This window comes from Equus przewalskii, chromosome 16 (genome assembly GCF_037783145.1).
Source record: "Equus przewalskii isolate Varuska chromosome 16, EquPr2, whole genome shotgun sequence".
NCBI lineage: Eukaryota > Metazoa > Chordata > Mammalia > Perissodactyla > Equidae > Equus > Equus przewalskii.
In genome coordinates this window covers 20,178,037-20,203,033 of record NC_091846.1, presented here as the reverse complement: position 1 = coordinate 20,203,033, position 24,997 = coordinate 20,178,037, and the positions used below count along the sequence as shown (strand labels likewise).

Below are 24,997 nucleotides of genomic sequence, written 5' to 3'. Positions count from 1 at the left end.
TCCCTAGCCTGGGAGATGTCCTCAGCCTGAATCTCTCTCTGCAGCGCCCGACATTTTGATGCCTCATATTCCCCTACAGATCTCAGCTCTCTGTCATTTCATTCATTTAGGCACTCTGTCCATCAGTCACTCAGTCAGTAAGTAGTTGCTGGTGCAGGCATTGTTCTCAGGACTGGGGGTGGAGCGTGGACAGAACAGACTTCGCTACTGTCCTTGTGGAGCTCACCGTCTAATGGGGGCATGGATGTGTGTGTGCATGTGTGTAGTCAGGTGTTAGATTGCAGTAAGCGCAGTGTAGACAGCTAAAGCACGGTAGAGATTAGGAGCAGTGGTGGTTGAGATAGGGTGGTCAGGAAAGGCCTCTCTGAGGAGGTGACATTTCGGTATTGGTGTGTGACAAATGAAGCCATGCAGGATCTAGAAAGTCCTCCCCAAGCACCCTGCCCGACTAGCTCAGACACCCCTCATACAAGTTCCCCCTGACACCACAGGCCTCCCTCACAGCACTTACCACACTTCCGATTCATGTGTGTTGGTGTAATCCTCTGCTTAACATCTGTCACTCCCACCAGACTGGAATCTCCATGAGAGGCTCTGTTTCTGTCGTGTCTGCAGACACAGGGCTGGGACACAGTACATGCTCAACATTCTTTGTCAAATGACAAATAAATGGGTAAACAAACATGGGCAATCTCCCAAGAGAATGTCCGGCAGGCTCTGGCATCCTCCATGGCCTGAGTGGTCTATCGAAATGGCTGCATGAATTGATTTACAAAGTGTGTCTGCCCAACCCGTCCCCTCACCGCCACCACACACCTCCTGCCCCTTTCAAGGAGAGCTGCCCAGACCAAAGGTGTTGGTAAAGAACTGGGGGTCCCGGGCACCCTGTGTTTGATCAGGGGGTGGATGCCTGGAATAGCTGAAAGCAGATGTCATGGAGGATGCATGTGAACCACATGGGGACCACAGGCGACCTCTACCACAGAAGTCAGATCAGGGGCTTGAGAGCCTCTCTTCCGAGGCTATGGGAAGCTTGGATTGGTTTAACCTCACAACGTTTAGGGGGCCCTCCTCCAGATTTGCCCCCCACAACTGTCCTGCATCTTCTGAGGGTTCTGCTCTCCATGCTTCAACTCAGGACTGACTAATGCTCAATTCAAGATCCCCACTGATCAACTCTATACTCCGCTTTTGACTTCCCCCAGTCTATCCAATCTGGCTTCCCATGGCTGCTCAATAGAAACCCTGCCCTTCAGCCACAGGTGTCCCCTTACCACCTACCACCCTTTCCGTGACTTCCTGACGACTGTCCTTTGGCATGCTATTCCTCCTTGTGGATTGCCAACTTTCAGCAATCCTCTGCTCAAGTCTAAATCTATCTTTCAAGGCTCTACATCTGCCGTGAAGTTCTTCCCGGACACTCCAAGCTAAGTGGGCTCTCGCTCTTCACAGAACTCCTCTCGTAGGTAGACAGAGGCTCTTGAGGGAGCAGCAGGTGCTCAGCACAGCTTTATCTGTGTCTGTCCTAGCTTCCCCCTTTTAGATCGCCAGTTGTTGAAGGGCAGAAAGTGCATTGTATGTAATTCTGCTCGGCACGTTGCAGTTGCTTAATAAAGACTTGATGGATTGACTGAAGGAAGACATCACTCTTGGCCAGCAGCAGTGTTTGTGTAGAACTGCTGTCCGCTCCTCACCCTACGGGAGTGAAGCGCTAGGTTCTTCCGCTTGGAAATTTTGTACAATTGAAAGAGGAATCTGTCAGACAAGGCAGAATTTCACTGTCCCAAAATAACCAGGTAGCAGCTACAACCAAAGAAATTCGAAAATGACAACTAAGTTGGAGTTAGCCATGAATGTTGGGCTGTTATAGTCAAGTTTTAAAAAGAAATTGGCCTAGGTTGATAAGAAGGACTAGAACATCTCGTGATACTATGTGTTGTAGGCTGAAAAATGGCTTCCCAAAGAAGTCTGCATCCTCATCTCTGGCACATGTGAATGTTACCTTATATGGCAAAGGGGACTTTGCAGATTTGATTAAGTTGAGGATCTTGAGGTAGAAAGATGACTCTGGACTATCCAGGTGGGACTGATGTAATCAAAGAGATCCTTATAAGAGAGGGGCAGGAGATCAGAGTGACTAGTTGGAGATGTGATGGCAGAAGCAAAGACTGAGGTGATACAAGGAAGGAGTCACAAGCCAAGGAATGCAGGCAGCCTCCGGGAGCTGGAAAGGGAAGGAAATGGACTCTCCCTTCAAAGCCTCCAGAAGGAGCCAACGCTGCCCACACCTTGCCTTCTTCCAGTGAGACTGATTTTGTTTCTTCTGTCCTCCAGGCTCGAAGAGAATAAATTTGTGTTGTGTTAAGGCCCTAAAATTGTGGTAATTTGTCACAGCAGCAACAGGGAACTAATCCACCATGAAAAGGCCATCAGTGATGAGGGGAATGCAGCCTCCCGTCAGAACCACTCTGTGTCTAAGAGTGGGCACCAGAAAGCTCTGTCCTGGCAGCCATGTTCTCAGTTGCCTAGCAACCAGGCAAAGGCCTGGGCATACACATCCAAACTAAAAGCCCCGTGTATCTCCTCTGTGAAGGAGAAGACATTTTGTGGTGGGAGCCAGAAACCAAGAGCTAAAGAACAAGCCAGATGCCAGGGACTCACATCTTCTTTTGGATATTCTGTCTAAGGATAGGTAGATTTTCATATATCAAAACTGAGACAGTCCTGGGAAAACCAGGACCACTAACCTAGCACCCCATGGACCAGCTGACTGAATAACTGGTCAATTCAAAGAAGAAAAGAATCAATCATGTCAACTGATTTTACTGAATTGACTTTTATTGTCTCATTTTATTTATTTCAAGACCCCAGCAGATACCACCTCAGGATTCCCCAGGTAGAGCCCAGATCCTGGGGTTTATCACCAATTTCAAAGACCTAAAATCATCCAAAGACGAGCCAGCCTTATGTTTCTGAATCACAGAATTTTTCAAACAGTCTGTGCATAGTCTCATTAAAGACAAAAATATACAAAACATGCAGCAAAAGAGAAAAGCACAGCTTCATGCCCCATGTGCAATAAAGGCTAAAAAGAAATCCAGACTCCAAACATCCTCTCTGGCATGTTTATCTTTTTCTTATCTGTAAAAGCAAAATGTACACAGCGTCTTCACCACATAATGTCAGGGTCGCTCTACGATAAACTGTAGTTTGATAAGAGGCAGAGAAAAGAGACCTTCGTTCTGAGTTTATCCTCAGCAGTGGACTTTCATTTGTGGGGCTTCAAATCAAGGCCACATTTTGGGAAAAGAAAGATATGTGGTGATGTCAACTTGGTGTGCTTTAGTGAAGTTTATAAAACAAACCTCCCAAACATTTATTTTTCAGTCAAGCTTCTGGCTGTAGTGGGCTTAGTATAAGAAACAAAATGAAAGAAATCTCCCAAACATTGACATTGGCACTCAAAAAATAAGAAGGGCAAGTATTAAAACATTTCCAGCATATGTTCATTCTGAAAATGTGTTGATCTAAAATTCCTAAGAATGCCACATAATTATTAGGGTTTATTTTTTCTCACAAGACAATACTTAGAGGCAAACAGTTGGGTTCACGTAAATAAAAGGTTCTTTCTAAAAAACTGAACAATAAGAATATCATGTATCCATGGGCCTGACAGAAAGGCAGCTTTATTCAGCTCTCAGAGTGACTTTAGCCTAGAGCATCCTTGGCTTAATTTGGACTACTGGTTTGTTTTCTGCTTTTGTGTGAGGAAGATTGGCCCTGAGCTAACATCTGTTGCCAATCTTCCTCCTTTTGCTTAAGGAAAGCTTTGCTTGTTACTGACCTAACATCTGTCCCCACCTTCCTCTGTTTTGTATGTGGGATACTGCCACAGCATGGCTTGATGTGCAGTGTGTAGGTCCACACCCAGGATCTGAACCTGCAAACCCTGGGCCGCCAAAGCAGAGTGCATGAACTCAACCACTATGGCGCCAGGCTGGCCCTTGGACTGTTGGGTTTTCCTAGTATGTCTCCCTTCATGATGTTCCCTAGCACTCTTGCATTCATGGGCATGCACCCCTCAGGTGACATCTTTTTTACAAGCAAACGCCAGAATAAATACGTGAGGATGGACAAAATGCAGTGTATTCTCCAAACCAGTGGTTCTCAAACTTGAGCCTGCACGACTATAAGCAAAAATGCAAAAAGCACATGAAGATGCAAAGAATCCCTTAAAAATGTAATTCTGGTTCAGATAGCTACTGAAATACCGAAATCCTTTCTAGTTCAAAGGAACTTAATGATTCTGATTGCCCTCTTCACTGGGGCAAAGGTGAGGCATAGCCTGTCATAAACCAGTTGCATGGGGTCCATCAGGATCTTCTGGGTGAGACCCTGAGTACAAGCACCACTGCATCTCCCTCCTTCCCCAGCCAACTGCCTGTGCGGAGTGGAGCTGAGCTTTGGGTCTGGGGGAGATAGCGTGGTCCTGAGGCAGGGTCTCCACACCCTCCTTCTACCATCCCATTGCCAAGGCACTGGTTTCTTCTTCAGCCTAATCCAGTGAAAGTTTCCAGAACATTGTGAAAAAGGTTAGGGCAAAAGGGGCTGCTTCCTGAACTGAGTTCTGCACAAAAAGAAGGCAACCTCAGTATATAAGAGAGTTTCTGAGGCCTGAAGAGAGAGGAGCTGCCTCTGTAAAAACTTTGGCCCAGAAATTCATGAGTGGGTTCATTTCCTGTACCAAGCACGATACTAGCAGCCACTTGGACAGATGCACGAAGAGCTAGGAACAGGCCAGGGGAGGCGAGGGAGGGAGCCTGGACACTCCCCTCAAGGCCTGCCGTTACATTCTGCTGTTGAAGACCAGGTAGGCTGTAACTACCTGCTAGCCTGCCCTTGCAGGGAGAGCCAGGCCCCAGAAGTCTCCTAAGGCAGGTCCTCTGGGAGGCCGCAGGTGTGTTTGGCACTAACTGGGCACCAGCAGGCAGTGTGCTCACAGGCTTGACTTTGTTACGATTTCCGTTTTTAACTCTGCCAAACACCTCATGCTGGGCTGAAAGCAGACACCTTGTGAGGGCCCCTGCCTTGGCCAGGCAGAAGGACTGAGGGCATCAGGGCACCGTTCGCTCCCAGAGTCGCTCTCGAAGCAGCCACTGACCTTTGGGGTTCTCTGTCTCACAGTAGTTCTCCCCCAGAGATGCCAGGGGCTCCAGCGCAAAGAGCTCCACGTCCCATTCCATGTCTTCTCCCGAGAAGTTGAAGAGGATCTGTCTGGAGCTCCCCAGGCTGGAAGGGAGGAACGAGGCAGAGGGTTTAAGTTTGGCTTGGCCAGCTGCAGAGAAAAGGGATGCTCTGATTCGCCATTCAAATGGAGAACATTAGATGCTCCCCCAGGGCTGGGCCTTGGGGAGGACAGAGCAGTGTCATCATGGGGGCCATGGATGGACTTCAGCTGGAGCTCAGCCTGGCCTTGAAGGTGAAAGATGGGTGATGAGGACTGGGTCCTGGTTTTGGAATGTTCAGTGCATGGTCCACTATTATAGGAGGAAAATGCTCTTTAGAAAACCCCTGAATCCATCAGAGTTGAGTGGCTCATGTAGAAACAAAGGAAAACAGGTGGGTAAGCCTAGACAGCCCTTTCTGTTATGACAGGTTAGGTCCTGGTGGCATGCCCTGGGTTGGCCAAAGCAAGAGAGCACTTACTGCTCTGAATGAGTAGGTCACAGGAATTTGGAGGTTAGAGACAGTAACTGGTTTTGGGAGAGGAGAATCTAGAGGGAGAGAAGCCAATAGATGGTGGCAAGATGGTGAGGAGTGGCCCAGCCAGCAAGAAGTTCTCCACCTAGCCTGGCTAATGCCTTTCTAAGGCAGGGTGTCTAATTGGTTTGATGTTGTTTCCTCCTGGTACTAAGCCCTCTTCAACTCCAAACTCTCATTAAAAACCTGTGGCACACAGTGTGACAGTGGCACTTGGGGGAAACAGCGAGAGAGGATGACACAAAGCATGAGGACCAAGTGGGCCAGAAAGAAAGGGGGGCAGATGCAGAGCTGAAGCAACAGTTAGGTGTGGTGACAGCAGTGAACCAGGCTAGACTTTGTGGATAGCCCATCAAAAAAAATTTTTTTAAACTAAGACCTCCGTCCCAAAAAATGCCCAAGAATAATTTTTCCATGTAGGATGGGGGCTCAAGGTACCATAAGAACCACCACCAGCATCAGGAGCACATGAGAACATCTTGGTTATACTATTTGGCTGAAGCACTTACTCTTTTTTGCAGGCTTTGGGCTTAAATTTCAAGGTGTTGAATGCTCCTTCCACAGCCTTGGGCAAATAAATGGGGTGCCTCTCGAGTCTCCTCTGAGTGCTGATGGTCCTGCGCTCTGTGCTCCTTCGAAACTGGCCGTCTGTCATGTGCACGGTGGGCGCAGCGATGTCCTCCGAGTGCCGGCGTGGCACCCGCAGGATCCAGTTGGAGTGCAAGCTATGCTCCCGGGAGCTGGTGGCCACTGGAAGAGAGAAGCAGGGACCTGGAAAGGAGATCTTGCCATTGCCATTGCGAGGAGCAGAAGGCAATGGAGAGGGTGAGTCAGGTTGAGAACTCACAACAAATGTCTTTTTGAAAGAACGTCTACCAAAATGTTAACAGTGATTATTATCTCTGGGTGGTGGTGTTACAGGTCGTATTCTTTACTTTCTTCTTTATGTTTTGGTATGTTGTTTGACTATATGATTTACAATGAACATACCTTACTGTTGTTATCAGAAGAAAAGCCATAAAGTCATTTTCATTAAAAAATTATAACTGTGAAGATGACACTTGCATCCACAGTGGATTTTGTTGTCCCTTCACAAACGTCCTGGGTTTCCCCAGGTTCGACTCCCGAGGAGAGGGCTGTTCTTTGTCAGAGACTGAAGGGCTGTGGTGGGGGAGGAGGGCAGGTACCTGCAGGGTACAACGAGCTTTCGAAATGGGAGTAACCTTCTGCGAAATTCCACCGAACCCAATGAGAACCAGAAGGTCACAGATACACGTCTATCAAGGCCAGAACGACAAGCCACCCAAATGTAGTCTTTTGAGAATTAGATAAAACATTCAAGAATCATTTAGTATAGGTACCAAAACCTGTTACCTCAGTAACCAGGAGTCAGTAACCCCCGGATAAAATCATCAATAATTACACAATGGGGAGCAAGTCAAAGATTGGAGAAACTGACAGTTGAGTAATGGAATTTAAAAGTGGGCTCCACTCATGAACAGTGTTGAGTTCTTCGCTCTCCACCAGGAGAAAGCCAGTGATACACCTTGATAAGGAGGAAAGCATCGCCCCCAGCCCTCACTTCACTCCTTCTCTAGCAATCAGGCTGGGCCTGGGGCAGGCACCTGGCCCTCTTCTGCTCTATACATCCTTGCAGAGTGGTGGCCTGTGAAAGCCACAGATGGAGTGCTAGAGGGAGGGGTGACAAAGTGGGTGAAGTGTCAGAGTCAAGTATAGCAGACAGTGCTGCCCCAGGGCGAGGCTCGCTCAGGTAGGGTCAGAAGCTGGATTTTTAAATACAGTTTATTCCTTTTTTTTCTTTTTTAAATTTTGGTAAAATACACATAACATAAAATTTACTATCTTAGCCATCTTTTTGTGTGCAGTTCAGTAGTGGTGAATATATTCACCTTGTTGAGTGACAGATCTCCAGAACATTTTCACCTTGCAAAACTGAAACTCTGTCTCTACATCTGTGTAACAACAACTCCCCATCTAACACCTTTCTTTAATCGTGTCCCTCATGGAGTCTTACAGAAGTCCTACCCTGTCTCAGCTGTGGCAAGTGAACCACAGGGAAGGAGTTTTTGTCCAAATATGGCCCCGAGTGTTGGAGGGGTAGGCTGGGGTGGTGGCAGGAGCTACAACTAAAGCAAGGGCCCCAAGGACAAGAACAAGCTCAGAGCCAGGCTCCGGCTTGTAGACGTGAGTTTCCTTGTAATCAGGAGGTGGCATTCCTGATAGCCCATCTTATAAGTCCACTCCAGAGACCCCCAACCCACCCACCCTCTGCCCTGGGGGACGGCACTCACCATCAAAGTCCACATCTTCATTGGGCTGGTCTGCCTCAGCAGCCTGCGGCCGTTTCTCTGTGTCCAGCTCTGCAATGATGGAGTCAAAGAAGGCAATGGCCTCGGCCACATCTGCGCTGAACTGCGAGTACTTCTTTGTGGCTGTTTTCTGCTAGATGTGAAGGGGAGGAGAGTTGCCTGAGCCAGCCTCAGAGCGCCCTCACACGAATAAGTCATAACCACCAAAAAGGATTAAATGTACTGAAACTAAATGTATGTGAAGTTATAAAGTTGCAGAGTTTAAAAGGTAAATTTGAGTAAGTGCCCTGTGGCAGGCAGATAGATACTCCAGACCCACAATTGCTGTGGGTCAATGGATTTCCAATTACCTCAAGGGGGGAGAGAGAAAGGGTGATAAGAACTGCTTCTTTCTTGGTCAGGGATTGTTGTTGACCATTAGGCAAAATGCTTAGACTTTCTTTGGCTTTGTTCCCCGGCCAAACACCCAATAAGGATTGTACAGTTCTTTAGGCGGGTGATAAGATGCCCACAGCAGGAAAGAAAGGACAAGTACGTTGGAAATGCTCCCTAAGAATTGTCAGTAGCTAAAGTGGCCAAATTTGGGCTCAAGTCATGGAATAAACTCGAGAGAAATTAGTGTGATTGTTTGAAAAATATAAAGAATTATAAAATATAGAGTTACAGAAAATCTACCGAGTGCCTAACTAGGTTCCGGGACTCCATCCTGTCTTGTTCTCCTTCATGACCTCATTCATCATCTTCCTCTTCACAAGGGCCCACAAGTGACTGACATGGAAGTTCAAACACCATGGTGGACTTGGATGGAGAACTCACGATGAAAGGCATAGAGTCAATATGTGGGCTAATAAAAAGCTCTCTGAATTTAGGAAATTTAGGAATTTAGGAAATGAGAGAAGTCAGAGAGAAAACGAAAGGGGGCAATGTGTGTTAACCCGGGCTATTTTGACTGTGCGTGGAGTTCTTTTACTCTATGTGAGCATTTTGAAAGTAGGATGGTATTAAAAAGGAATATGATTAAATTACAGACTGGCATGTTGGGAAATAAAAGGATGACATCTCTATGTATGTGCAAGATTTTGGTGAAATACATGCATTTTGTACTACTAGAAAACATTTTTAAATGAGGGCTTTTTTCCTTTTATATTTGTAAGGAGATTTCTTAGAGAAAATATTGAAGAATGACAACATACACCTGAATCTTTTCTGCGAAAAGTAGAAAACTATCCACGTGTCATCATACCCCTCCCCCTTCAAAGAGCCCGCTAAAATGAAAGCAAGGAGGAGGGAAAGTAAAACCCCAATGACAAAGAGAACAAGAGAGCGGCCATGAGTGAAAGAGAGATTTCCAAAAGCTTCTGGCAGTTGGAAAGCGGTTGAAGAGGGGCCATTGAAGTAACAGAGGGGTAATTGATGTAACAGCGGGGTAATTGACGTAACAGAGCAAAGGACTGACCACCCAGAGCATCGTAAGTGGGGGAAGCAGCCGAGACCCGGGACTATTTGATGCTTGGGAACCAGAAATGCTCCAGACTTGGCAACACCAAGTATGCCACTGACTGGGAACGGGATGCAGGACCGAAAAACCGAGAGGCTGGTTGAAGGTCCATGTGAGCACATCAGGCAGATGACAAGAGGGCTCAGCCCTGGAGACAAGTCCATACTTTTTTATTCTCCCTGCGTTTTCTCTGGCTGGTCCCTCTAGCTTGAACGCCTCATCTGGCTGACTCCTATTCATCCAGTAAGACTTGGCTGAGGCAGCTCCTTCTCCAGGAAGACACCCCTTTCCTGGGTTGTTTCCCTCCTCTAGACTCTGTGGTCCTCCGTAATCTAACCTAATTCCATTAGGACGTTTATATCATTTTAGAGCGTTTTGTTTGTGAAGTGGAAGAGAGAGAAACAAAGAATAGAGAAAGCCTTACAATCTGGAATGAGCCCCAAAGGAAGGATGAATATTATTTAACAAGAATGCAAGATCCATAGGTTTTTGCATCTCAAAACCCATCTCTACACGGAGGGGACGACCCTATCTCTACACGGAGGGGACGACCCCATCTCTACACGGAGGGGATGACCCCATCTCTAGCAGCAACTGCTATCAGTGTTTGGCTTAATGCTAGAGTCTTAGTCTTGCCTGTGGACATCGTCTTTTTTGCCTGGGTCACCCTACAATTTGATCTAGCTATTCACGCCTCCGTGTCTCTGGGAAGCAGGCTTTGGCCCTCAGCTCAGAGCAGCCTGAATGAATCGTTTTCATTTATTAAAGAGTTTAGAAAAGAGTCTACTTCAGTGTCTTAACTATTCAAGCTAAGAAAACAGTGAGTACCCTACCATTAGTTAGGTTAATGCGAATCCTTTATGCTGTGGCCTCTGTGAAGTTCCCGAATCTCCTCACGTATTATCCTCTGAGGATAACACTTACAAAATAAAAAAATAAACCACTAGCATATGCATCACCACCTTAACCACTGAACTCGCGGTCCACAGAAGCTAACGGATCACAGCACTTTCAGCTGCACACTTGTTGGTTAGTCCAAATAGCCAAACATGTTAGTTTCCCAGACTTGAAGCTTGATGATTCAGGATTCAGGTGTCGCTCCCATAACTTTCCCTTTCTACTGTGTTTGGCAGTGACTGCCATCCTGGGCACATGCAGAGACACGGACTGGTACGCTCCCTAGCCGACACTGAGGAATGCCCCCTTCCAGGCCCCACCTCCAGGGTCTCTAGCTGGTCATTCAATACCTTAGTATTATAAAACTTGTTTCTGTTAGGAGAGCTTTTGGATCCTGGTGTGGCTGGAGAGTGAGACATTGGTGACACACTGGTGACATTGTTTGTGGCTGACCCATACATACCTGTGTGACCAAGTCTCATCCCAAAAGAGAGCTTCCCCCGCCAGCTGCTATTACCTTCATCAGTTCCCTCCAAACCCTTCATGCAATGAGGTAGGGACATAAACGTAAACGAATAAACAATCGCTTTCCTTCCATACTTCGCTCTGCCTTCCTTCCCTGCACGTGAAAGCACCGCCCCTTGACGGAGTCTGGGAGCCCAGCTCGGGAGGCAGGGGTGGTCTGCCTCTCCCTCCTCCCCATCGGGGAGATTTTGTGACAGCGCTCCCCAATCCCAGCTGGACGTCAGGATCTCCTGGGCTGCTCTTAGAGAATATTTATACCTGGCCCTTTCTCAGGCCAACTAATTGAGAGAATCAAGTGATTCTAATACACAGCAGTTGAGAACCTCCACTCTACAGGGCCCCGGGCATGAGGGAGGCAGCAAGAGCACCCACAAATCCCCACCTCAGGGTCCGGTTTAGGATGCAAATCCTGAGTGCCAGTCTTACTCCCTGGCTTTGCAAGAACAGACAGGAGCATCTCCATGAAGCCAAGGACACCTGGGACAGAACCCAAGAGGAAGGACTCAGGTCCCTGAAGAAAGAGGATTAGAGCTCCTGAATTTCAGGGCCCAGGCTCCTTGTGTCCTTCCTATGGCTTGGCACACAGAGAGGCCAGGTAAGGGGACTCCATCCATCCTCTGAACCTGCCTCCTCACTAGCCAGAGGGTATGAGAGCATCCCATCCACGGGGGTGCACCCAACATCCGTCTTTCTATCCCAGCCCCCAAACTTGACCTAAATCCCTTCCTGGGAGGCACTCCCTCTGCTTGCATTGATGCAGTTTGGTTTGCTTCCTGGGTTTAATGTTCGGCATTCAACTCTGCTAGACTGCATTCTGGTTAGACACCAAGTTTTTTGTTTATCTCTCTCTCCATCGTTGTTGTATGAAAACATAAGTAAATGTATATTTCTACTTGTATGTACTGACATTTTTAAAAAACAAATGGTAGCATGCAATATCCACCTGTGAACATCACTTTCTTCACTCAGTGTGTCCTCGGATTACTTCCTAGCAGTGACTAGAGATCCTCCTGGTCCCCTGTAATAGCTGCAGAGTCTCCACTGCACAGACACGCTGTGGGAACAAACCACAGGCCCCACTGGCAGATCTTTAGCTTGTTACAGTCTTTTGCTACTACGATTAGTGCTTACATATATGTCATTTTGCATTTTGCCAATAAAACCTTAGTTTGGATTGGCATCCAGTTTTAAGGATTCAGCTTGCCATGAGTATGTTTTGTAGAGAGAATGGTGAACATCAAGTGATCTGGAAAGTCAGTCAAGCAGGATTTGATCAACAGAGCTTCTATTGTACTTTATAAAGTACACTTTTAAATGTCTCCAAAGGAATTTCATGATGATGTTTCTGACTACCTAGGCTAAGCTACGAGACCCTGCTCTCTGGGCCTTTTCAGGTCCTAGTTTAAACCCAGGCTGATTCTAGCTTTTTCTGGCTTCCCACAGCTTCCATGGGCCTGTCTTGTCTCTCCTTGATGTTCTCTGGGTCTCCGGCAGAGACCACTAGCACAAGAGCTGCATCCGCTGAGGCTCAGGGATCCAGGCTCAGGCTAAAGTCACAGAAAAATCTACTTTACAAAGAGGTGGTTGTAGAAAATAGGACGTCAATCATCAGCACCTCTGGGTGAGATCTGAAATAATCTGCCCTCTCTGAATTCTGAACTCCAGGAAAAAGTGGATTGCTTCCCTCCCAGTCTCGACCTTTTTCTAGCCCAGAACTTTTAACTATGTCCTTGGAAAGACTGCATGTAATGCAGCCTGCTTCCTGCACCTGGTCAGGCCTGCGTTTCACAGGGCTCATGTTCTTTTGCCATCAACCTCATAGCAGCCCCAGGGAGAAGGAACTTTCTCTGAAAGCATCTGCATTGTGCTGCCGACTCTGCTCCAGCTTGCCTTTCACATCTGACCTTCAAGGTCTCTAGGGTTATCGTTTTCCGAACCTCCTGTCCCACCTCCTCACACCAGGCCTGGGTCCCAGATTACTTTTCCCGGATGGACCCCTTTGTATTTTTCCAAACCAAACTCCAAGTTCCTGCCTTTTCATCAGCTGCCATCCTGCCTGACTTCACCTGCCCTCTGTTTCCCTGGGCTGTCCCTTCGCCGATCTGTTCGTTTTCTTCCGGATTCTGTCAGTATTTTCCACAAGGAATCTGGAGTCTACAAAATGAACTTCCAGTTGTAAATAGCAATATTTGGTCAGACGTTAGGGTAGGGGGGCATTCTAAACCCATCCAAAGCCAAGAGGACCACCCCTGAGCATCTAGCCTCCTTCTCATCTCCCCTACTTGGCAATTCCCCCTCACCTCCTCCAGGGCCAGCTTACATGTCACCTCTTCTCTGAAGCTTTCACTCGTGGCAGCAGACAGACGTAGGCCCTCTTTGCTAGGCTCATGTTCTGCCTTGTGTGGAGAGTCCATTCTAGCACCTTGTAATATACCCTCGTCACTTCACACTAGACCAATGGTCTTAACCTCTTCTTTGACATAGCTTTGGCAAATAACACTCACGGATATGACTCCCTTTTGATAGATACTCACTGCCAGCCTCTGCGTACATGAGACAGGTTGTACAATATACGAAACTCCCAACATTCTGGTTGTAATTTTACCTGTTTCTCTTCCAAGGAAACTCCACACCCCAGTGTGGTTCAGGCAATGATGCTGAGAGTTGCAGCTTCAGACTTTGGGTTGCATCAGGACAGACAAACTGTCTTTTCATCTGTGAATGTGGAGCACCTATTTCAGTGCCTGGCATGGAGTCATAACTATTTGTTGAGTGAATGAATGTATGCTCTCTACACACCCTTACCTAATGTTTATATTCTCCAATCGGTTTGCATGCTGCTAGCGTATACTTTTGGATTTAACTTAGCAAATTTAAGAACTTTATACTTATTTTTATGAAGTACTGATGATAATAATCTTTTGAGCTAATAATACCTAGAAATATGAATGTCAATGTCGGTAATGAAACTTCCAGGATCAAATGTGGAATTGGTCTGGATTGAGAAGATTTTTCCCTTGGATCATTCAGCTGGGTGAAATTAAATGAAAAACAGTTCAAATTTAGCCACAAGCAATTTAATATCCTCAAAAGAAGCTTTTCAGGATAAACCTTATGAGCTCTAACTGATTCATCCTCTTTGCCTTCTGCCATCCTCAGGATGGCTATCCAAGATCAAGTCCAAAGTGATGCTTATTTTCTCCCTTTATACTACAGCACCTGAGAAATGTGAACCGATTATTGAATAGGGGTTTGTGAAAAAAAGTGGGAGTTTACAAAACAAGAACTATAGATGCAAGAAAGAAACAACTTGAGAAAAGGATAGTCACTGAAATTTAAATACAACCATACGCATACCTGTGTACAGATTTTCAATAGTTAAGCTAAGTGGTAGACCGACCAGAGCTAAAAAAAAAAAACAAAAAAAAATCAGTGAAAGAGACAACAGAGCTGAGAAAATCAGCTCAAAGATAAAAAGAAGGAAGAGTTTTGTCGGGAATTCTAGGCTAACTAAACCTTGATATCACCTATTATAACTAAATCTTACAATCGCTGTGGGAGCATAGCTGCACACCCTCTGTCTTTGGTATCAGAGGTTGCAGACTCTTAGGCTGATAGGTTTAGTCTTTTTTCTCCCAGCTTTGTAAACATAAGACCATTATTTCTGTCGCTAGCATCCGGTAACTCTTCACCTTATACGTCATCTAAATGGTCATCTTGCTTTAACAAAACACTGAACGAAAAATTTTTACTGACATTTATCAAACTGTTAGAAGCCTAACTGATGGAATTGAATTAATATCTTTGAAACACAGTAAAAAATCATCACATATGATAAGTGAAACATGACAATCCAAGGAGAGAAGGGATGGATGTGTCAAATGGTGTTGGGAAATTATGCTGTTTGTGAAAAATTCAACTTGAATTCTCATTTGCCACTACGTAACAAAATAAATTGCTGATAGATAAAAGGGTTTAATATTTAAAAGTGGAACTATAAAAAAGGGGAAAAATGGCAAATATGTAATTGACCTAAAGACATACAAGGACTTTCAAAGCATGAAAACAATGGAAGAAATATCAAAAACAAAAATGGACATATTTGCCTACATAAAAATCAGTAGCATTTGTACATCCAAAAATGTAAAATAAAATTAAAAGATACATCATAACTTGGAGAAAATATTTCTAACAAACATAGCAGATGATGTATTTATATCCTTAATATAAGAAGAGTGCATATAAATAAATAACAAATCTTTAATACAGTCAAAAGAAAAATTTATAAAGATATGCATGGGCAATCCATGAAACAAGAAGTACCCATTGGTTTGATAAAATAAAATGGTCATTCTTTGCTCAAGCAATAATCAGAGAAAAGTACCATAAAATACTGCAATTTATCTATTGTATCAGTAAACTTTTTAAATTAATGACAATACTTGGTGCTGATAAAGTGCAATAAGAATGACTTTCTAACTCATTGTTAATGAAAGTATAAATTGTAAAATGTTTCCGGAAAGCAGTATGTAAAAGAATCTTTAAAAATGAATGACTTTTAACCTTTGACCCATAAATTACACTTCTAGGAATCACTGCTCAAAAATGCTTTATTGACATGGAGTAAGATGTATTTATCTACAATTTTTAATAATTGTTTCAAGAACGTGAGTTGTTAAATTTTTTGCCGTTAAACTTTTGTTTTCACAAACTAGTTAATGAGATGGGAAAGAACCCACAATATATAACATTAACTGAAAAAAGAGATTATAAAAAAGCATATGGTATGAACCAAATTTAGTAAATTTATACATAGATATACATTAAGGTTGCCAAATTTCGCAAATAAAAATACAGAATGGCAGTTAAATTTCATATAAATAATGAATAAGTTTTTAGTATAAACATATACTAAATATTGCATGGAACATACTTATACTAAAAAATTATTCATTGTTTAACTGAAATTCAGATTTAACTAGGCATCCTTTACTTTCTCTGGCAATCCTAATATACATATATGCAAATATATAGGAAATAAATGATTGAAAGAAAATATACCTAAACATTTTACGGTGCTTATCTCCGGATGGTAGGATTCTGTTATGTTTCTATTCCTCTTTACACTTTTCTGTGTTTTATAAATTTCATCTAATGGAGCAAATATAACTTTATCATCAGAAAAAAATGTTTACCTAAGATACTGTCCTTTTGATGGTGAGCTCTGACCCATCGCACACTGGATATTTAAATTGTTAGAATATGATTCCATATGAATACACTCAAACTATATTCTACTCCATTAAAAACAAAACATAGTTGTTCGTTCATTAAACACCACAGACCTATTACTTCTGCAGATTTTCCATTAAACTTTGGAACAATTTCCTTCTTAAATTACAGTTGGAGTTTCTCAGCTGACTGGCTTATTGGACATCTTCTCTGTGCCTGGACACGTGCTAAAGGTTAGAGTTCAGAAGATAAATAAGACATGGTGCCTCCACACGATGAGCTCACAGCAGAAATAGCAAATGAAGAGACAGTTACAATGCTGAGTGCTGAGTGCTGAGACAGGCGTCAGACACCGTGAGGAAGAGAACCCACTGCGTTAGACCGCAGCTGGGAGAAAAAGCTTCCGGGGAAGTGCTTTCCCTGCTGTCATAAAAGGCAAGAAGCTAGCCAGGTGACCAAGGTGTGGTGGAGAGGATAAAGAGAACAGGAATTGTTTCCAGGCTGAGCAAACAGCAGGTGCCTGGAAGATGGATTGGGAAATACAATTACCCATCTTGTGGCCTGACTGAGAGGGGCTGCAGGAATTATACGCTCTGTTATCAGTCATTATTATACTGTCTGTCATCTTGTGGAGAGCTCTGCCAAGCATAATGGAATATTCTTTGCAGCTCATAATGAATTTTTACTGCCTTTCAACTCTGCAAATCAGATATAGACCCCCAGTAATTGATGCTCACAGAAAACCTGCATTTTAGTATTACTGTGTTTGCAGAAAGTCTCCCCAACAGATCTGAAAAATAACTCCCAGTGGCATAAAACAGAGCCAGAACCTGTTTCCCATCCCATATGCAATTTATATATGGATGGTTTGGAACTGTTTCAGATGAATTGGATTCAGACCCTCCTGCCATAGAGGAGGAAGCATCTTCCATTTGCTGTTCATATGGTCTTATTTTATGAACCAGGATTGAATAGCCTCCATGGAAAATTGATTCCGAAAGCTAACTATTGTCAGAATAAAACTATTTTAAATAAAAATCAATCACTTTTGGCAGGCATTCTCCAGAATCCTATTGGTTCTTTTTCAATCATTCTTGTAGCAGGTGAATTTCTTTAGTGAGGGAGAGGTGGGGAGTGTGCAAGGAGGATGCACATTTTGCAGCTGGTTCATCCAGGTAGATATATCAGGTACCCAAGCTGCTTGGAACTAGATGATCCACAGGGGAATTCATGAGGTTTCTTCTGGCTGTGGTAGGTGACTGGTAACCCCAGTCTCAAAAAAATGTCCATCCCAAACCACCTGGGCAACGTTCCATGGGGCAGTGCACCCAACCCCAAACGGCCTCCCTGGGCCAGCCCTGGCTCTGTGGCCAGCCTCCCTGAGGCTCTTCTCTGTGGTCCATCCAGGCCAGTGTCCACTTACATGGCCAGTCCTCCTAGTGGGATGCTGGCTGTTTACCTGTTCATTTGGTGCTGAAAGTGTGTGGAACAGCCCTCAGTGAGGATCCCAAATGCTGGCAAGCACTCTGGTCAGAATCAGAGCGTAATCTCAAACTTTTCCTCTTCACCTCCCATCAAAACTCAAGCTGATCAGCTTTATAAAGGAAGTTCTGACACATGCTACAGCATAGGCGAACCTTGAAAACATTATGCTAGGTGAAAAAAGCCAGTCACAGAGGACGAATATGGGATGATCCCATTTACACGAGGTTCCTACAATAGACAAATTCATGGAGACAGAAAGTAGAATCGAGGTTACCAAAGGTATGAGGAGTTCCTGTTTAATGGATATAGACGACCTGCTTGGGATGATGAAAAAGTTCTGGAAATGGATAGTGGTAAGCTACACACAACCTTGTAAATGCACTTAATGCCACTAGTTATACACTTAAAAATGGTTAAATGGTAAATTTTTTTAAGTTTTAAATATTTTGCTTAAAAAGTCTATTATATATTTTAAGAAATTAAGAGATAATTGTCAAATCTTTCATTAAAACATTCCCCTAATTCCTAAATAAAGTATGTTTAGAGCTTCCATGACCTTTTAAGGAATTCATTTTCTAGTATAATATTAATATACTTTGGTAAAGTTTTCTAAAAATATATTAATTAAGACTTAATAGTCTTTTGGATGAGTTATTATGGGTTTATATAAATGACAATTTGGAAAGATTCATGGAGGTCTAGTGTGAAGAACTCTGGATATTATCTGACAATTAATAAGTTGAAAGGTATCCAGTGTTATACATTTTTCTTTAAAAGAAATCTATATAAAATTATTCAAAGAAAAGCACTTAAGAATTCCTTAGCTGTGATAGACTTCATTATCCTAAAAAGTGCTCATTTAAGGAGCTATGAAGTACTATGTTGAATATAGTCACTTTTATGTTATGTTTATTTTACCACCAAAAAAAAAAAAGAGCTGAAATGGGTTATGAAAATGTCCAGGAATTAGATAGTGATGATGGGTTACACAACTCTGAATATTCTAGAAACCACTCAATTATACACTTTTATGGGTATAATTGTATATAAATGTATATATAATTGTATAATTTTATGATATGTGAATTAAAGCTGTTATTTTAAAAAAAAAAAAAAAGCCTAGGATGAGAGAAGTGTTGTTTATGAGAAGGAGTGAAAAGAGAAAACTCAAATAAGCCAGAGCCCCTCCCAGCAGCTTGAAGAAATTACCAAGATAACAAGAAGGTGAGGAGAGGAACACGCAGAGGCCAGTGCCAGTCACGTCCCTTGAACAGATTGCAGAGGAAGCAATTTGCTCTTCAAGATGCTAGAAAGAGGAGGAACATTGCAAGAAACTCAATAGGACAACTGCTTACTTTTTACAGACATTTTTCTCTCATAGGGTGAGCCACATCGACAGAAGATTTTGAAAAAAGTCTTTGGAGGGTTGTGTGGTCCATCCATGCCTCTGACGTCTGAATTCTCCACTGGGTTCAGAAGGGACCAGCAGATGCCTCGTACTCAGGCGTTCCCTAGGCCCTCGCTAAGAGGCAGGGCAATGCTGCGCCCTTGGTTGTCACAGCAGGGCCTCTGAGAAATCGCCACCAGAAATCTGTGTGCTGGTTTATAGCTTGCTCTCCCCCAAGAGAGACTGTCCCATGAGCACAGGGATTTCGACTTGCTTACAAGTATCTAGACTAGTTCCTGACATGCAGCACGCGCACAATAAATATGTGTTGGTGAAGGAATGAAGGAACGAATGAATGATATATCTATTGATGAATTGTTACTAAAATATTATTGAGGGCATTACAAATTACATCACATACAATACCCTGTATCAAGTCCCATACGAGAAATTTTGGAATTTAAAGCCAGGTAAAATCTCGCTTCCCCTAAGCAATGGGTATGGTTCTTCCTCTCAGAGAGCCAAAATTTTTAAATGAATCCAGCTCCCTTTTTATTGCAGCTTCCAGAAAGTGCAGAGTCGATAAAGCTCATTTTTGGCAGCTGATTTAGCCTGTATGATCTGCATATTCTTTTGAGCGGTCTTGATTTTATGTTGATGTTTTTTCTCTCCTGATTTTCCAGTTTCTGTTGCTACGTTATTCTGCTGGTGTGTGGATCATGTCAGAGACTTTGAAGAAGGAGTTGGGAAATCTGAGAGTATTTCTGCTGAAATGATTTGAGGACACAGTACCTACCCATTGTGAAGTTCTTACTGTAGCTGTGCTCACACTGTTTCCCCAGCTTCTCCCTCATGCGTGTTGAGAAAGGCAAAAGCAGATAATACAACTAAATGTTTTGATGCTGCGGAGACCAAGAGTAAAATTGGAATCAGAGGCAGCCATGTGAAGAGAAGCTGTCCAGAGGGAAATTTTACTCATGGATTGTGGAGAGGAGAGCGTAAAGCATGCCTATGAGTCATGCTTCCAGCCAAGTTTCTCCTGGATAAAGAAAGCATGGGCCATGTGGTCGCCTGGGAGAATTCCACCCTTGCACAGAATCCACACAGCGTAGGAGACAGGAACCTGGCTGACAATTCTCCCTGGCCCAGATGTGCAGGAGAAAGCAGCCTCCTCGCCTCGTCCTGAGGGGCACACTCCCACATCTGATACAGATTAGACAAGCTCAAAATGTGCTTTCCAGTTAAAAGCTGCTGTGGATACACTGACAGGACTGTGAGTTCTAACATGATACAGACTAGGTTTAAATCCTGGCTCTCTCTTTATCAGGTGCACAGACTTACATGAATTGCTTAACGTCTCTGAGCCCCGGTTTTCTCATCTGTAGAATGGGGCTAATACTCAAACTGTGGGGTTTGGAGGGTGATTAAAAGTCAGGAATAACTGCTGATTGGTCCTGATTGAGCCTGGGCTGTGGCACAGGAGCCAGGGGAGGTGGGTGTGGAAGAGACCATCACTGCCTCTCTTCCCTCACAGAAGCACATGAGGTGCCCAGGGCAGGGGTGTCAGGTGGCCTTGCCCCAACAGTTCAGAAACACTATGTTCCAGGACAGGACACTTTCAAATATGCTGTCCCTCCGCCACATGAATTTTGCACTGTGTTGGAAATTTTAACATTTGAGCATCCAAATATGATGAGTCCCAAACTGCAGCTTATGCTCAACACTGACACAAAAACCTGAGATATGGATTTTTGTTTGTTTTGATTTAAAAATGTTGCAAAAAGTGTGTTTCGTTCATTTTTGTAATGACCTCCTATTCTGAGGGAGAAGCAGATTGTCACAGGGCCTGGCCAGGACCTCCACCATATGGGGGCCCAGGACGGCTTCCCACACTCACCCCAGGCTCACCTCCCCTCTGGCCCGTCCTCGCTTCCTCCTCCCATGGACCCACAGAGATGCCCTTCTAGGCAATTAGTATCTCCAGGGGCCTGGGATAACAGACCACTTGGCACCCTGGCACTTCAAGCCTTAGACACGTTAGCATTTCAAGGGGACCTATTGGAATGCCTTACTCCAGGGTGTGAGAAACTGTGGGTCTTAACCCAGTAGTGGCTTGTGAAATAAATTTAGCATTTCATGACTAAGGTTAAAAAATAAAAAAGAATGGTATCGAATACTTTGAAAAACATCAGATTATATAACAGAGAACAAGAATAAGTCTATTTCATGACACTTTCGTTTCGGTTGTGTGTTTGGGTAAAGTGAGTCAATATCTAAAACATACTTCTTACTGAGAGTTTTAAACAGAACAGTTTAAAAGCCATTGTCTTTCCCCAAAAGAGAGACAGGCAGAGGAACTTAGGTTCTATGACGAGGCCAGGGGCTGGAATTGTGGGGAGGGAGGAAGGGGCTGCCGTGGTGCTCCGTTGCCCAGGGAACACTGCTCCCCGCTACCTGAGGCCAGCTTTCCCGGAAAAACAACCGACTTTAAAGTTTATAAAGCATACATCAGTGACCAATAAGTATTCACTGCTATGCTCTGGGGATAGAACAATGACAAAGATACTGTTTCAGCATCATCAAACTTACCACTCTTCCTGTGGTCCACCAGGGGAGACACACATGTTAGCAAACCACAATAAGACATGGTAAACACCAGGACAGAGAATTGTTTAGATTAACATCAGAGAAGAGAAAAGACTAATTCTGTAGAGGGGTGTATGCATTTCCTGGGGCTGCCATAATAAAGAACCATAAGCTGGGCAGCTTAGAGCAACAGAAATTTCTTGTCTCATAGTTCTGGAGGCTGGAAGTCTGAGATCAAGGTGTCAGCAGGGCCATGCTGTCTTTGAAAGCCTAGGGAAGGGTCTGTTCCAGGCCTCTCTCCTAACTTCTGGGAGTTCCTTGGCTTGTGGCGGAATAACCCCAATCTTCACCAGCATTCTCTGTGTGTGCGTGCCTGTGCCCCAACCTCCCCTTTTTATAAAGACACCAGTGATATTGCATTAAATGTCCACCTTAATAACCTGCAATCACCCTAACTAATTAATTATATCTGTAATCACCCTATTTCCAAAGAAGGTCCCCTTCTGAGGTGATGGGGGACAGGACTTAAACATAAGATTTTGGGGAGACACAATTCAGTACATAACAGGAGTTCAGGGGAAAAAATGTTTTGGCCCTAAACCTGAATATCAGCAGGCATTTTCTACCAGAGCGGGAAGGTGATGACATTTCAGAAGGAAGGCGCTCTCCTGGTCCCCTGCCCCTGCTGTGCACAGAGAGCGAGGCTACCACAGGCCACCTTGCTAGCCAGAGAGACCGCATCTCTTATTTCTCAGGCACACCCAGCACACGGCTCTTTCTTCAGGCGTGATGAGGAAGGAGAGCAGCTGGTCTACAGGCTGCCCTGACACCGCATTTCAGAGTCAGTAAACCCCGGACAACGCAAGGTGTGCCAGGTCCTATCACAGGCAGGATCTTGCTTCCTCCTCATAAGGGATAGTCTCATTCCCATTTGTATGCTACAGAAAGAGAGGCCCAGAGAGGTCAACTGAACTTGACAAAGACACACAGGTGGTAAACACAGATCTAAAATTCAGGCCTTGGTCTGACTGACTTCAAAGTCATTTTAAAACTCTTTCCTGGTTACAGCAGGTAGGAGGTGCCCCCTGAGGAAATCCATCCACTGTGTCGTGTCTGTGACCCTCTTCACGGCCATTCCTGTAGGGGCCACAGCCGGTTATCCTGCCTCTAAGTCCTCCCTCTGTCTTCAGGCAACTCAACTAGGAAGGGAGCGGGCAGGCAGGGAGCAGGGTTCTACAAGAGAGGACGGCATTTTGCAGGAGAATGTTGTGCCTGGAGGGCATCCAAGCAGAACCTAGAACCCCAGGGCTCTGAAGCCGGAAGGGAGGCCAGAAACCCCTCAACTCCCTGTCATCGGAGGTGGCCACAAAGGATAGGTGACTGGCCCGCAAATCTACAGCTGCCTGGCCACAGGGTCAGTACTGGGACCTAAGGCGGGGACCCTCTGTATGAGCCCCAACACCGCCATAGTTTGGGAGTTCAAATGATTATTTAAGCTGCTCCCACCTGGGATAAAATGCAGACAGTAGAAACCAGGTGGGCGAGGCCGAGCCTCAGAGACTGGGTAGCAGGCCAATCAGTCATTCAGCATTAATGGGGGCTTGCACTGCCTGCAGGGCCCTCTGGGGAGACAGCTAGCATGTGGGGGAGACAGGCCTGCTCTAGGGAAATGAAGGAACAAGTAGCTGAATGAATCGGGGGTCCTATTGGAATCAGGTCACCGAGCCTCGGCTTGCTCTTCTGTGATACAGAGGGAGGTCCTCCCACGGCCTCCTACAACACTATTGGAACGCTCAAAGAAAGATAATGTGCACAAACACTGTGATAAGCGTAAACGATGAGATAAATGCAAGTTACTTCTTGCACTCATTTCCTGCTTGGTCTAACTGGGCTTGAAGCCTCCAGAACCCATCGAGGCTGTCATGCCATCTCCTTGGAGTCACAGACTCTCTCTGAGACTGTGCAGGTTTTTCCAAAATACCCGGGCCCAAGGTACAGACGGAGCAAATCCTCTATCTGTTTGGCTCACGTGGGGCAAAACACTTATAGATTTTAAAACATCTAGTTCACATGAAGACGTCACTTTTCACTGGGATTTTTAGATGCCCTGTAAGTGTTATCTCACCCATGAAGCGGGCGGTAAGTGACAGATGGACGAGGCGAAGCGGTGCCCCCTGATACTGAAGACGAGGCCCTCCCTGCAGGCTGCTCTGGGGACACCGTTAACGGCTCCTCCCCGTTGCCTCTGCCCGGAAAAATCTACATGGGGCTGGCCACCCTTCCCCAGGCCGGGGACGAGGCAATGGAGAGCCTCTGAGAGACAGCTGAGCCATTGCTCAGAACGTGCACATTAATTAAACTGCGTGTGGATGAGACGGGGGCTGAGCCAGGTTTCAAACTGGCCTCCGAGGCTCCTGGAAGAACTCTGAACTGCACTTCTCAGCGGCACTTACCTTCATCTCTTTGGAGGTGGACTGGCCAAGGGCCTTTTTTCCTCCCTTGGAGGATTTGGAGGACGTCGAGGAGGCGCCCCGGGCGCGGCTGGGCTTCAGGTCGTTGAGGCTGCTCAGATACTTCTTGCGCAAGGCGAGCAGCTCCTCTAAGTACTGCAGGCAGTCCTGGGTGCGCGAATACATCCAGGCCCGGTCCCCCTCCCGCTGCAGGTAGTACAGGCTGGTGTCCATGCTGCTGGCGCTTTTGTATTTCTTTAAGGACTCGCTGAATTTCTCCCCGTGGTCGCCGACCACATACATGGAGCTGCTGCGGGTCAGCCTCACCGAGGGGCTGGCTCCGTCGTAGCAGGAACTCTCCGCCACCTCCGCCTTCCTCTGCGGGCTGGAGTTAAAGATGGAGTGGATCTTTCTGAACATAGTGCTCGATTTCTCTCTGTGGGTGCCTTCCAGCTGCCTGCGCGGCGCCACCTAATCTAGCTGGGGGTAGAGAAGGCAACACGCAGGCGTGCCGCCATCTGCCTGCCAGGAGGCCTCCGATCTCTGGAATCCCAGCAGCTGTGGGCTCGGTCAGGCGGGCGACCTGGGCATCTCTCATGGGGTCGACATTTACGTCCAATAACCAAGATGTCATAAGCCACCCGAAGATATGAGGTAGTGCACCGTGAGCTTAACAGCAAGCGCCCTGGCTGGCTTTAAGCACCATTTCAGGCAAATTCCTTCTGTGCTCTTCCATCGAAGGCCCCAGGTGGATGGGGAAAGTGTGACAATACTTCTCCTGCTCAGCTATTTTCTTTCGTTTTCCTTTTCTGTTTCTGGAGGTGGTCTCGCTCGGTTTGACTTGATC

At 45.3% G+C, this 24,997-nt stretch overlaps 1 protein-coding gene across 1 annotated transcript; it reads right to left on the bottom strand.

The window, feature by feature from the left end:
* Window positions 1-2,820: 2,820 nt before the first annotated feature.
* On the bottom strand, window positions 2,821-24,701 carry C16H13orf42 (chromosome 16 C13orf42 homolog). Its single transcript, XM_070578818.1, has 4 exons — window positions 24,154-24,701; window positions 8,073-8,220; window positions 6,270-6,510; window positions 2,821-5,289 (listed from the first exon to the last, which is right to left on the bottom strand). Exons 1-4 carry the CDS (start codon window positions 24,568-24,570, stop codon window positions 5,115-5,117), a joined length of 981 nt encoding a protein of 326 aa, XP_070434919.1. The 5' UTR covers window positions 24,571-24,701; the 3' UTR covers window positions 2,821-5,114.
* Between the last annotated feature and the right edge of the window lie 296 nt (window positions 24,702-24,997).

Coding starts and splice junctions, on each gene's coding strand:
- C16H13orf42 (XM_070578818.1), bottom strand. CDS start 24,570: ATGTTCAGAAAGATCCACTCCATCTTTAACTCCAGCCCGCAGAGGAAG. Junction 6,511..8,072: donor TGAAGATGTGGACTTTGATG/GTGAGTGCCGTC, acceptor TCTCTCTTCCAG/TGGCCACCAGCTCCCGGGAG. Junction 5,290..6,269: donor CCCAAAGCCTGCAAAAAAGA/GTAAGTGCTTCA, acceptor CCTCCCTTCCAG/CCTGGGGAGCTCCAGACAGA.